Source organism: Camelus dromedarius, chromosome 5, assembly GCF_036321535.1.
Source record: "Camelus dromedarius isolate mCamDro1 chromosome 5, mCamDro1.pat, whole genome shotgun sequence".
Taxonomy (NCBI): domain Eukaryota; kingdom Metazoa; phylum Chordata; class Mammalia; order Artiodactyla; family Camelidae; genus Camelus; species Camelus dromedarius.
The window spans coordinates 27,910,923-27,925,214 of NC_087440.1; the positions used below are offsets into that span (position 1 = coordinate 27,910,923).

A 14,292-nucleotide genomic window follows, 5' to 3' on the forward strand; every position below is an offset into this window, starting at 1 on the left:
ATGGAGAGAACTTGGCAGCTGTTCTAACAGGTTCCTAGGGGAGAGTATTAGTAACCACTTTAAAGGATTAACGAGCTACCTGGGGTCAACAGTTATTACAAAGCCAAAGGAAAGTTCACCCCCAAGCCTCTCTGCCTCCAAAGTTCAGCAATTTATATTCTATCCGGGCGTCTCTGGTCATTAAATGGGCTCCTAGTTCCTTCATAGAATCAGGGTTTTGAATGATTGCAACAGACTGAAAATGGAACATCCAAACCAACAAATGAAATTTAATAGAGCAAATGGTAAGTCCTACATTTAGAATTTTTTTTAAAATCTGTGCAAATACAAAAAAGAGGAGATGTAAATAATAATTCATGTTCAAAAAGGTTGGAAATCTCCGTTGACTCAAAGCTCATAGCTTTGTGTTACGGCTGCCGAAACTGGCGAATGAAATCCTAGGGCAGCATTAATAAAGTCACCGTGTTTAGACTAAAAGAATAGGGCTACTGTGCTTTGTCAGTCAGACCTCATCTGCAGTATTTGGTTCAGCTTGGTAGGTGCCCAGGAAAGGGTAAATAAGGTAATGATGAGATCTGGAAGCCATGTCATATGACAGCTTAAAGGACTTGGAATGTTCATTTGGATAACAGAAGGCTGTCCATTTTAGTAACTAGAAATATAAAGGAGGCAGTCACTTTGCTGTGTCGCTATACAAGACAGAACTAAAATTTACTAGGTGAAGGCAAACTGTAATATAAGAGAAAAGAAACGCGCGTTGTTGAATGGCCACCACGTGCCCTCTGTTGTGCTGGGTGTTTTATATTATTTTGTTAAAATCTTTTAGAAACTTATGAGTGTGTGGTGGTAAGCTTCTAGTGGCTGGAAGTCAGATGTTCAGCTCAGCACTGCTCATTTAAAGCATCAGTAACCTCTTTTCTGCTTTCTAGGCTTGCAAATGGCATGCAGGCCCTTTTGAAGCCAGCTTCCTACCTGGAGGCAGGCTCTCTGGGTGGCAGAAAAGGCCAACGTGCTTCTACAACGTGGATTGCCAACATAGCTTCAGGGTTCCAAATCCCCCCACTGGATGGCTACTGCAGGGGAGGGGCTAAGCCGGTATTTCCTGGCCAGTCTTGAATGGTGAGGTGGGCCCACGTTTGTCTAGGATGTGTCTGTGGGAAGCAGTAGGTGGTGGAGGAGAGCCTAGGAGTTCCATGAGCTTATGAGGGACGAGTGACCAGAGATGGGAATGACTCAGAAAATGACACTGTGTAGACATCTCTTAGCCAGCTGCAGGTGTTTTCTTCACATACATCTGTAGTTTAGAATCACCCAAATGCCAAAATCCTCCATCCTAGAGTTTGCTTCTGGTCAAGAACAGTGGATCAGCCAGGGTCTTGGCAGGAACCAAAATTCAGCTTGGAGGATTCCAATGAAGAGGGTTTGGTGACGGGACCATTGAAGAGGTTGGGCAGGGAATCGGCAAAGGAGCCTCATACGCACCGAGGGGCACACTCCACCTTCAAGGCCGTGGACTTGCTGTCTCCCTATCGGCCCACCTTGGTATCCACATGCCTCTTTGATCTCATTCAAGTCTTAGTTATAATGCTACTTTCTCAAGGGAGAAACGCTGTTCCTCATCACTCCCTTTCTCCTCCTCCACCTAAATTTTAGTATCACTTCATATCACCTGATATTTTCCTATTTTAATTATTTATTTATGATCTGTCTCTACTCACTACGTGGGCAGAGATTTTTGTCTGTTCTGTTTGTTGCTATAATCCCAGCACCTAGAACACTGCCTGGCCCAAGGAAAAGGTTCAATCTTTGTTGAATGAATGAATGAATGAATGAATACTAGTTAGACTTATTAGAGCTCAAAGAATTGTCCAGGATCCATCCTTCTGCTTCAACTTGCTGATCCTACTCCTGAATTTTGGAGGGAAGCCCACTGAAATGCAATAGAGCTTTTGTTTGGCCACAAGAGGGTGATGTTGATCAGTTTTTCATTTTAGGAGCCTTGTCTGAGACCATTCACCTTATCCTCCCAGACCCCAAAGAGAAAATGTGAAACAGGGTCATGTCTGCAGCCAAAGCAGACATACAGTGTGTCCCTTCCACCAGGACATTGCTGTGCAACTGACATCAATTAAAACCTTTATCCAGAATGGTCTTGAAAGGAGAAATTTACCAGAAAGTGAATGCTTCAGGAGTGCATGGGAGAAAGGAGCTGCCACGAAATGCGTCTCCACCACCTAGTTTCTGTACCCTGCACACACCTCCAGCTGGCCACACCAGCTCATGTTCTGTGGCACATCCCTCCACTTCCCTTCCTTCTCCACCACCAATGCCCAGCCGGCTGTGCAGCAAAAGAGAGCTCTCACGTTACAGGGTCTAGGCTCACGATTCTGGTTCCAATTGTCACCCTCCAGATGCCACAGAAGAGAATTACAGACTCTTAAAGGAATCTTTATAAAGATGTTGTGTTTGGGGCCATATGGGATGATACAGAATCAAGGGGTCAGAAGCCCTGCCACCAAGACACACAGCAATGACACTGCAAGGTAGAAGTGGTCAGAGCAGTATGGGAAGCCCAGAGAAGGCACAGGCAGCATTTGGAAGAAGGCAACTGGGGCTGTTTCAGGCTGCGAGGGATCAGAGAAGACATTTGAATTAGGATTTGAATTTATTACAGCACTTGAATTCTAGGGTAATTTTCTTCTCAATTGAGAACAAGTAACCATCTGTGTACATCTAAAAGTTCAGCTTTTCAGGATATCCTACTCCTGTAAGACACAGCATAATATAAAAGAAAAGAGTTTTTATTGCTTGCAGAAGACCATCATTAAGAAACAGAAGAGAATCTTTTGGTACAGGTAACATATTATCTTCCCTAAAGGACACAAAGACCAAATTCACAGACCAACACGGTGAACTATGGTCAAACATATTTTTTATTTGAAATAGAGACACTCTGGAGGGAAAGCAAGGGGAGAGAATGAAATGAAGCAGTCAGACATCAAAGCAGCCGCTCTGAGTCAGCTCCCACTGCCTTTGTGGCCCTTCCCCTGCTTGGAGCCACAGCCCTGCCCCCCTTTCCACTCAGGTGCAGTGTGACGCCCCCAGGTCACTCCAGACTAATGTGGTAGAACTTCTTCCACCTCTAGAGTGAGGAAGGGAAATAAGACGTCCCTCAGCCTCTTCAAGGCATCTCTGCTCATTACCATGGGCAGGGCATCCACAAGGAGGTCTGGGTTTATGTATTGCAGGTAGAAAAGCATGTAACCCAGCAGCCTAATGAAGATCATAACCATGAAGACGAGATACTTGAAATGCCTGCAGAGAGACAGTCATGGTTAGCAAGGGGGGAAGAGCCCAGCATCCAGCAGTAGGAGGTGAACCTCACATTGTGACTGGTGAATAGCTTTCTTCAGGCCAGCCCGATGAGGAAGTGGGGAATGGAGACCCAAAGGGTGAGGGTAGGGGACAGGCAATAACAGAAAAGGACTGATGTGCCGGTGAGGAACTGCATACAGCCCTCCTGACATTTAAGCCCTCCAACAGAATAGATGTCCACACAGGAAAGGTGGAGATACAAAAGGATAGGGCTTTCCAGGCATTATCTGCAGGGCTTTGTGGGGGTTGTCAGAAAATGTCCAGGACTGTCACACTTGTGAGTCTCATGATCACTGACCTTCTTCAGATCCGCTGTAGCAAGCAGTTCTAGAATTTGAAATAAGTCTGGGCCATTTCTGGCCACATAAATTGATAGGGTTATTTTTTCCTAAACATCAAGTGCCAAAAGAAACCAACTCAAACAATAACAGATTGTGTGTGTGTTTGTTTTTTTCTTGTGTGCACCTAAGAAAATTCCACCCTGAAACCTGGCCTGAGGCCTTCAGTCTTTAACTATATTGAAATGTCATAAATGGAAGCTTTTTGTCAAAGTGCCACATGGAGCATTTCAGAGTTAGTCGCCTTATTTCAAAAATTAAAAAAGAAAAGGCACAACTTAAACAGTTTTTTTTTCCTAAAATTTTACAGCCTGCAGTAAATGAACTAAGAGAATTAATGCACCCTGAACTCTCTTTCCAGCAAAGAGTTTAGCAGATTATCAGATTCAGGGTCTGAAAAATAGAAAATACTATTAGTTGTAAGAATGCAAATTGAAAGTGAAATGCAGCCTGCAGGTGTCACCGTGAAATTCTCAAAAATAGCCACTTTATCCAGCCACCAAGTTCTGTATAACTCTGGTTTTGAGAAAAGAAGGAAGGGTTGGGAGAAATCTGGGGCTGCGTGATACCTTCTGGTTGGTAGATGTGTTTATCCTTAGTCCGTATGCTCTTATCAAGTTACTTACTTCTATAGAGTGAAAAAGACCTAGATAAGGGGAAAAAAATAAGATTCTAGCACTTACCTGTACCAAAAGATTCTCTTCTGTTTCTTAATGATGGTCTTCTCCTGCGGGAAGCAATAAAAGCCATAGGTGTGCCTGTCTATGTGCTCACAAAGGGGCAGTATAGTAGGGTGGCTAAAAGCTTAGACTCAGGAGTCACTGGCTCTGCCATGGTGTGAAGCAAGGTACTGAGCCTCATTATTTCCTAACTCTAGGGGTATTGACTAGAAGGGGAGGGGCAGGGGGACAGGAAGAGAGAAGCAAAGGGAGGAAGAGATGGAGGAAAACTTCAATTTGAGAAAAGGGAGACTTACCATGTTGCTTTGGATGGTCTCCACCAGAATTGACCCAGGTTTCACTATTTGGGAAGAGTAGTTCTGGGCTTTGAATCTGGGTGAAAAAGATCAGATCCAAGAATTAAATAACAATCTGTGGGGCTGATGAAAGGTGCTTTTCTAAGTCATGCAACATCTATGATTTTTTTTCCTAGATTTTTTTTTTCATTGAAACTTTTGTTATTGAAGTATAGTCAGTTTACAATGTTGTGTCAATTTCTGGTGTACAGCACAATGCTTCCGTCATACATGGATAGACATATATTCATTTTCATATTCTTTTTCACCGTATTTCTTAGATTCTTGATACCATTTGCAATGCTCAGTGTTCAAAATTCACAATTGGTCAACATACAAAGAAACAGGAAAATGTGGTCCATTTTCAAGAGAAAAGACAGTGAAGAGTAACTGAGACAATCCTGATGTTGGATTCACAGTGCAGAAAGTCTGTCTCTTGGTGGCAGTTCAAACCTCAGTCCGGGCTGTTCATAGACTGCCCTGAGCATGCATGGTTTTGGAAGTCAGCCTGTGATTTGGGCAGAGTGTAGACAAAATTTGAGACTCTCCATCTATTTTTTATCCAGCAGTTTGACTACCCCAAACTCTGTCCTGTTTTCCAGCCCAGAGAGACTAAGTTTTCTCTAGGTGATTTCCTTCACCCTCACACACCAAGTTTAGCTTGCCCTCAGGCTAAAAGTGATAAAAATGGGGAAATCACCCCCTGCTATTCCCTTCTTCCGAGTGTCAACTCCCCTCCAGAATCTGCATGGTTTTGTTTATTCTCCAGTGCCTTCTGAACGTTGATTCATTTGTTTTGTTGTCCAGAATTTAGAGCTGTTCCCTGTCAGAGGGTCAGATCCAGTGAAAGCTTATTAGCCTTTCCATGGGAATATCTTTTTGTAAACATTAAATAGAGGAGGAAAGGAAGAAGGGGCACAAACTCCAGGTTCTGGCTGTGATGGAACTGCTTGTGTCAGACTAGTCCGACTCTACAAGCAACGATAAAAACTGAACAAAATACATAAAACAGCTGTTTTAATGCATTGAAGAATGCAGTCAGAAGCTGAGGGGATACTAAACCCTGAGCAAAGTAAAGCACACGGAGTGAGCTCCTCATTCATTCAGGCTTTTTCCCAAGGGCACTTGTCAATTTGTGGTCCAGTGGATAGAGTCCAGGAAGCAAGTGGCAGCACCAATTGGCTGAGACAGAGGTTGGAGTTCAAGACCATTGGGGGAAAGTCCAAGGGAGGAAGGAGCCATAGAGAAATAAATTCAAGTATCTGTGTGAACTTCCCTATCAAGGCGATAGCTGGCTCCTAAGCTCTACATGAATAGCTCAAGATTTCAAGAAAGTCCAGAAAGCAGAAGATGCCTCAAGAGCTGAGCAAAGACTGGAGTAGTGATGCAGTGCTGGGGACTAAAAGCTGGAGTCTGAGACCGGTTAAACATGAAGCAGCACTGGTACATTTCCAAGGGAAAAAAAAAAATAGACCCACAATCCTTTCAATACATACAGAAAAATCATTTAATAAAAATGAATACCTGTTTATAAAAAAACTCAGCAAACTCAAAATAAAAGGGAAGTTTCTTAATCTGATAAAGGATGTCTACAAGAAACCCACATACACTACTTAATGGTGAAATATTAAATACTTTCCTCCTAAATTGAGTAAAACTCAAGGATGCCCACTGCCACCCCCTCTAGTCAATGTTGTAGTAAAAGTCTTAGTTAATGCAAAAAGGCAAGAAAAAGAATTAAAAATGTAAAGATTAAAAAAGGAATAAATACAACTGTCATTACTTGCAGATGAGAATCTAAAAGAATTTATGAATAAACTATTATAATAAGTGAGTTTAGCAAGGTTGATGGATACAAGTTCAATACAGTTGACCCTTGAACAACATGGGCTTGAACTATAGCAGATTTTTTTTCAATAAACATAGTATTTTCATCGTACAGATTTTTAAATGTCGGGAAAAGTTTGTGTTCGATTAGTGATCACAATATGAGGAATCAAAAGAACTAGGGTTTGAGTGCTGATTCCATCCAAGCTGTTTCAGCTTCCTGCCCTTGGGTGAGTCATTTATCAATTCCTTTGTGTTTGAAGAAGCGATAGTAGTAAATGAATTTTCAGCTGTGCAGGGGGTTTGCTCCCCTAGCCCCTATGTTGTTCAAGGGTCAACTGTATCTATAGACCAACTGCATCCCTACATATGATCAGTAATCAATTAGAAAATCAAAAAACAAATGTCTTATTTACAACAGCATCAAAAATATACACCTGGGAATTAATCTGATGAAATCTGATGAAAGGTGCACAAGCACACTAACAAACATTACAAAACATTTTTATGAGAAATTAAAGATGGTCTAAATACACGGAGGGGTAATGATGTTCATGGCTTGGGAAACTCAATGTTGTTAAGATATTAATTAACCTCCAAATTTATCTGTTGATTCCATGTAATTCCAATCAAAGTCTCAGCACTTTTTTTAGTAGAAATTGAAAAATTAATTTTAAAATTTATATGGAAAATCAAAGGGCCAAGAGTAGCCAAGATAGTCTTGAAGAACAACAGAAAGTTGCAGAACTTAAGTGATGATAAGTCAAGACCAATTATAAAGATACAGTACTTGAAACACAGTGTAGTATCGGCACAAGGATAGCAACTCAGACCATTGGCACAGAATAAATTATTCAGAAACAGACTCACACATATATGGTTACCTGAGCTGTAAAACAAAGCACCACTGACCATGTATGGTCTTTTACATAAACGGTGCTGGGCCAACTGGCTATCCACACACACAAGAAAAAGAATCTTGATCTCTACCTCACACCATAGAAAAAACCAAATTTCAGTTGAATGTAAAAGCATAAAAAGTAAACAAACAAAATATTCTCAGGCAAAGCATGAGAGAATAGTTTTATGACCTAAAGAAAGCACTGCACAAAAATAAAAGAAAAAAAATTGATGGATCAGATTTCCTTAAAGTTAAAAAATTGTCTATCAAAGGATTCCATTAAGAGAGTAAAAAAGGAAAGCCATAGAAATGGCTATAATGTCTATATCTATCAAAGAACTTTATGAAAAAAAATAGAATAAACTCCAATAAATCAACAAGAAAAAGACTGACAATCTCCCAAACACAGGCAAAAGACACAAAAAGAGTGCATCCAAATCTCCAATAAGAATTTGAAAAGAAAAGGTTATACATCATTAATAATCTGTAATGAAATGCATTATTAAAATCAAAACTGAGTATCACTACACTCCTGCCAGAGTGGTTAAAACTAATAAGACTGTAAATACCAAGTGAAAATGAGCATGTAGAATAATTAGAACCTAGTATAAATTTTTGTGGAAAGAGATACTAGTACAGCCACTTTGGAAAATTATTTGGCTTTGTCTAGTAAAGCCAAAGATAGATAGATAGATAGATAGATAGATAGATAGATAGATAGATAGATACACACACACACACACACACACACACACACACACACACACACACTGTGACCTTTTGGTGTATAACCAAGAGACATGCACAAGAATGTTTTATAGCAGCTTTAGTTGATTAGCCCCAAGCTGGAAATAACAAAAATGTTCATCAGTGGTAAAATAGATAAATTGTGCCACATTCCTTCCTTCAACAGAATACTATACAGCTATGAAAGGGGTGAACTACGGGGCATGCAGCAACATGGAGGAATCTCTATAAAAGCCAGAGACAAGAGAGTACATATTGAATTTACATGAAGTTCAAGATCAGACAAAACCAATAAAAAATGATAAAAGTCAGAATTGTGGTTACCTTTGCAAGGAATATTCACTGACAAGAGGCCCAAGGGAGATGTTTGGGGTACTCAAAATGTTCTATATCTTAAGCTGAGTAGTATTAACATACCAGTTAAGAGTTGTGCAGTCTATGTATATTACATAATATAATACATAACACAATTTACAAGTATAAACAAAGGAAAGTGTGTCAAATCATAAGTGATACAAGTCCATGGATACAGAATATACATATACGGGAATTAAGGGGGCCCCCAGCCAGTGTGCTGGGTTTACCACATCCTGGGAAGATGGTCAGCACCATCGATTTTCAAGAATAACACTCAGCTAAGGACACATGAAAAGAACATAAAAGACGACATATTTTAAGCACCAATTGCTGAGAAAGGCAAGAGAGAAGCTTGAATGTGGATGATTTTTCAGTCTAGAACATGGAGCAGAAGTTGCAGGGGTAACTTGTTGGGAGCCATTTATAGCGACACAAACAGGTCTGAGGAATACCCTCCCCTTCAAAAACCTCCTGGGGACTCTCACTGCAGTCTATCAACAGAGTCATTTTCTCAAACTTACACTTCTTTTTCAAGAAGCAGCACCTCCTTTTCCTTTTCCATCTGCCTCAGAATTTCCTGGTATTTCTTCTCATGGAAAAAAAAAAGAGTATTTATCATAATCAAGAATTTCTGCATATTTCATTACCACGTCATTGATGAAACAGTCTCCTAACTCCTAATATTCCAAATGGTGCATGCATGAATGTCCACACACAAGCAGGAAGATGTTCTAATAAAAGTTAGGAGATATTAGTGACCAGATGGACATACGTGGGGGGAAAAAAGAGTTCTCTCTTTGGATCCTGCTTGTATTTAATTCCCAGCTCTCACACTTACTATGTTTTCAGAGCATGTTACCAAACTCCTTTAAACCTGTGTCCTCTCGATTATAACAATATCATCACCAAAGAGTTACTGGACAAACTGATTGAGAAAAATACTGTGTGTTGAGTGCTTAAGAATACCATGTGTGACAGTGCCCAGCACAGAGTAAACCCTCAACATACATCTGTTTTGTTGTTGTTGTTGTATAAAAGGCATTTTCCCCAGTGTCAGATTTTAGCCTTATGAGGACCCAAGAGACCTTGGAGAAGTTCCTCCTCTACTCTGACTTTCCCCCAGAGGCAGTGTACCTTTATGTAGTGCGCCTGGTCTTCGCAGAGCTGATACACAGATTGGTAGTCACTCTCTACCTAGAAAGAAAAGAAAATTAACAAATCTCATGGATTAAATCACAACCAAGCCTCGGCTCTCCCAACTGGCACCTTGGACATTTGGCTGGTTGCCTAGCAACTTCTTACTAGGGAAAGCCACCACATCACAAAGCAGTGATCTCATCATTCATGGGCAGGGTCTAATTTTGAGCAAAGGAAGTTGTTTGCCCAGCTTCTCCTATGCCTCTGGGGTGAAACATCAGGAGATGTTTCAGGGCATTGAGGTTTGGGCTTCAACGAAAAGTACCTGAGTATTTGAGGTGGAGGGGTGTTTAAGAAATTGTAAGACCAGTATTTTTAATATAAGCTTTCTTTCCCTTTATCTGCAGAAATTCATCTGCCAGATGTTCCTGCTCCTCCCCTGCCCATGCCTTGAGCTGTCCTGTTTCTAAGATCTCAGGGGTTTCCTTCCATTTACAAATGGAAATGGGTCCTGCACAGACCCTCAGTGGGGAAGACACTGCCTCTACCTTGACTAGTTCCTTCTCTTGATTTGCACAGGACTCTGTTGACTGTTGTAGTCTCACCTACGGAAGATGGCAAGTGACAGCAGAAAATTAATAGCATGCTTTTGTGGAAGGCAAATGGGTAATGGTCACCCTCCCTCCAGACCAGCAATGAGCACGATAATAACAGCTATTCTAGAGTGAGGACGGACTATGACAATCTGGGGTGGGCACTATTAGTTTTAGTCCCATTTTATAGGTGAGACAAAGGCAAGGGGAGGTTAAGTGCATAACTGGTTTAAAAATCACACAGTAGCAGAGGTGACATTGACACCTTGGTTGTCTGACTGCCCAGTCTGTGGGCTTAAACATCCTCCTTCCTCCAGTCCAGCTGACCAAAACTCCCGGCCCCTTTCTCCCTCTTGTATTCCACAGGGCATGCTCAACATTCCACCTGAATCACGGAGCAAAAGAGAAACCTCCAGCCTCTTTTCTGGAGGGAAACAGCACAGTAGGGCTCTGGCATGGTGGGCTCAGCCAAATTGCCATGTTCGCCACATTAAGCTGCAGAGAGTTTCTCCATAGGATTTCTGCCCTCAACTGCACATCCAATTCATTCATTCCTTCAACAACTATTTACTGGGCTACTACTACGTGCCGGCCACTGTTCTGGGCACTGGGGAAATAGGAGTAAATGACAGACAAAAATTCATGCCCTCATTGAGTTTACCTTCTAGTAGAAGAAAAGGATAAAATACATTGAAAAATAAAACATCCTTGGCTTGTAAGCCATGGGTTGGAAAATCAGATAAGATTATTGATACATCCCTCTATCATTGTGAAAGTTAGTAGTCCTTCCTTCTTGACTATCTGTATTTGTGTGTTTAAATCATAAATTTCTTACACAAATGAACTCATTTACAAAACAGAAACAGATTCACAGATATAGAAAACAAACATATGGTTACCAGGGGGTAAAGGAGGTAGGAAGGGATAAATTGGGAGTTTGAGATTTGCAAATACTAACTACTATATACAAAATAGATAAACAACTATATAGCACAGGAAACTGTATTTAATATCTTGTACAGTAACTATAGTTCTAAGCGTAGTTACTCTAGTAATGGAATAGAATATGAAAAGGAATATATGTATGTGTATGTATGACTGAAACATTGTGCTGTACACCAAAAATTGACACATTGTAACTGACTATACTTCAATTAAATAAATAAATACAAAAAATGAAAATAAACCATAAACTCCTTGAGGGCAGGTCCCGATGGGTGTTCTGTGACTGGTGGATGGTGAGGTCTCTGGAGCAGCGCCTCCACTTAGGTTCTGTCGTAGTCATCTCTGCCACCAGTGTGACTGACAATGCTGTGAATACTGCCCAAGTCAGAGAGTGAAGCAGAGGAAACAAAGGACATGGGCTCACCCCTAGAAGCTCACAGACGGACGTAGCCTGGGAGAGTCCTTGAGACTCATGCCTCCCAAAACTTAGAACTGACACATCTCCCAGAGAATCTCTAGCCTTGTGTTTCTACTCACCTTCAATTCTGCCAACATCTGCTTTAGGGTTTCTTTATCAAGGCCAACATTCTTGAATCTTCTTGAAATCTGAAATACCATGCCCCAGATTGTACACTGAGTGAAGCATACACATGAAACATGGAATAAAGGCAGGCTTGACGATCTCAGGACCGCAGAAGGATGGTTAATTAGTTCAGATTCCAAATAGAAGCTTGATAGAAAACTACCTCCTTCTCCTTGTGGAAGCTGCCTGACTCCCTGCTGGCTGGACAGACCTTTTTGTTTCCATAGTGCATGAAAACCATGGCACAGGGAGGTGAGGAAGGGAGGGAGGGAGGGAAGAGGAAGTGGGGCAGAGAAGTTGGGGGAGGAAGGAACAAATCTCTCCCTCCACAGTTCTTTGGCCTTCCCACCACAGATCTGTAATCCCCAGAGGACAAAGGATGGTATCAGTTAATCAGAGTCTGTTCTAAGAGATTTGGGAGGCGGGGTCAGGAGGGAGCACACGCATTTTGTAGGTTGCCCCTTCTCCTGTCTTTCTGACTGGAGAGTTCAGAAAGACGCTGACTCTATTGGGATTCCTAAGGAATGAGCCTCCTTTCAAGGGTAGACTTATCCTGGGACTTACCCTTGAAAACCCAGGGCACACATTACCTCCTTTTGAACCTCTACCACGTTCCTGTTCAGCATCTCCTTCTTTTTTTCCTGAGGAAAGAAAGAGGTAAAGGCAACAAACCCCACTCTGCTCTCATACCCTCCCCCTCTCCCCACGCCACTGAAATTCCATTTGGGATGAGGGGCACCAGTGGGAAAAGGGCACTCTGGCCCCACACAGGTGACCTGGGACCAGAGCCCAGGCTTCACCCTGTTACAGGGTGCATCATTCCCAAAGCACCCTCTTACACAGCTGTGATTTCTACAGACAAGGCAATGACTTCGCTGATGGTCCCCTGGGAAAGAGAGCCGCAGACCATGAGCAGAACACATCAGACCATCCTTTTCCAGATGCCTCCTTACCAGCTTTGCTGTCTCTACTTCCAGACCCCTTAGGGCTTCTTCCTTCTCAGATAGGATGTGGATCAGCTCCTCCCTCTCTCTGGCTTTTCCAACTGACAGGAAAACCTCCCTTTCCAGACTGAAAAACAGAGTCAGGTAGGTGTGGCTCAGTCCTAAGGAAGCTGCCAGGGCCCCAGCTTGGGAAGCTACTGCCAAAGTCTGGGTAGACTTCCCAATGCGGTGGCAATAAAATGTCAATGTAATGTGGAAATCTAGTGCAAAAATCTGCACATAAAACTCTATGAGGGCACCACCGTTTATGCTTCAGAATTTAAATCACCCAGATTCAAGGACAAAAAAGTTAACCTTTCCCCAACCCTCTCTTGATCCCAAGGGGCGTTCAGACGAGAAGTCCTTCCCCGACCAACTACAAAGCCTGACCTCTGAACTGTTTCTTCTTTTTCTTGAATTTTTCTGAGAAGAACCAGATTTGCCTTATCCAGTCTCTGCAGGTCCTTTTCAAGGTCTGAGTTCAGGTAGTCGAGGTTCTGTTTTGTGGCTTCTAATTTTGGTATTTCCATCATCTCCTGCCTGCAGGAAAATTATCTTCATTACTAAACTCAGGACAGGAAAACATACGAGCTATCATCTCATTCATTTCCCCATCTTCTGTTGTAACTTTGCCTAACCAGCCCTCCATTATCATTTTCCATGATAAATTGATTTCTACAGGGTTTTGCGTAAAGTAAATTCCTAGAGTCAAATCACATTTTCATTTTAAATATTATAAATGGAGCCCATTAAAATACAAATGTTTTATGAGGCAATAAAATATTTTTTTCATATGAATAATTATGCTCTAACTTGTGTTTTCAAAAATTTTGTACAGAATATGTGGAATCCAAGCCACACCTATAAAGCATTTAAATACCTGTAAGGGAGAGGAATGTCTTCAATCTCCTTCTGTAACAGTTTCCTAAGAAGTTTGTTATGTTGAGTACCTTCCACCCTAGTCAGGTAGGCACATGGGCTGGGTGGGGGCAGGGATAGTGACGGATTTTTTCCCCCAAATAAGACTAATTTGCTTTTGGGGACATTAGTTATCTTGGAAAACCCCACTTATGGTATGGTGAATTCCAAAGAATGAACACCAAGCTCCTTCCTCCCTAGGAAGGCTTCTGGCCTGGAGGGCATGGTGTCTTGCACAGTGAAGGTTTTCTTCCTTACTGGATTGCTATAGTCACTTCCCACCCTAGTTCCTCATTCTCATTACTCACACATCATCCAGTGGGTCCTGTCCAGATTCTCCCATGGTAGGTCTCCTAAATTGTTAATACAAACAGGTGTTATGGAAACGAAGCCCCTAGTATCCAACATAATCATTGGCTCAAGAGAAATGTTTTGACCAGGCAAGACAGAGCCAAGAAGAAACCTTTGCCTCCTAGACCCTCTTGTATTCCAGGATCAATTGCTATACTTTGCTGAATTTCAGTAAGCCAGATCGTATTTCATAAATGAATCTCATAAACGAATCCCACTGGA

At 41.8% G+C, this 14,292-nt stretch overlaps 1 protein-coding gene across 1 annotated transcript; it reads right to left on the reverse strand.

The window, feature by feature from the left end:
• Positions 1 to 3,116: 3,116 nt before the first annotated feature.
• Positions 3,117 to 14,062, reverse strand: LOC105090027 (transmembrane and coiled-coil domain-containing protein 5B). Its single transcript, XM_010981218.1, has 11 exons — positions 14,028 to 14,062; positions 13,192 to 13,341; positions 12,772 to 12,889; positions 12,409 to 12,459; positions 11,773 to 11,841; positions 10,246 to 10,302; positions 9,695 to 9,754; positions 9,082 to 9,146; positions 4,690 to 4,765; positions 4,397 to 4,440; positions 3,117 to 3,315 (listed from the first exon to the last, which is right to left on the reverse strand). The coding sequence occupies exons 1-11, from the start codon at positions 14,060 to 14,062 to the stop codon at positions 3,117 to 3,119; spliced, it is 924 nt and encodes a 307-aa protein (XP_010979520.1).
• Between the last annotated feature and the right edge of the window lie 230 nt (positions 14,063 to 14,292).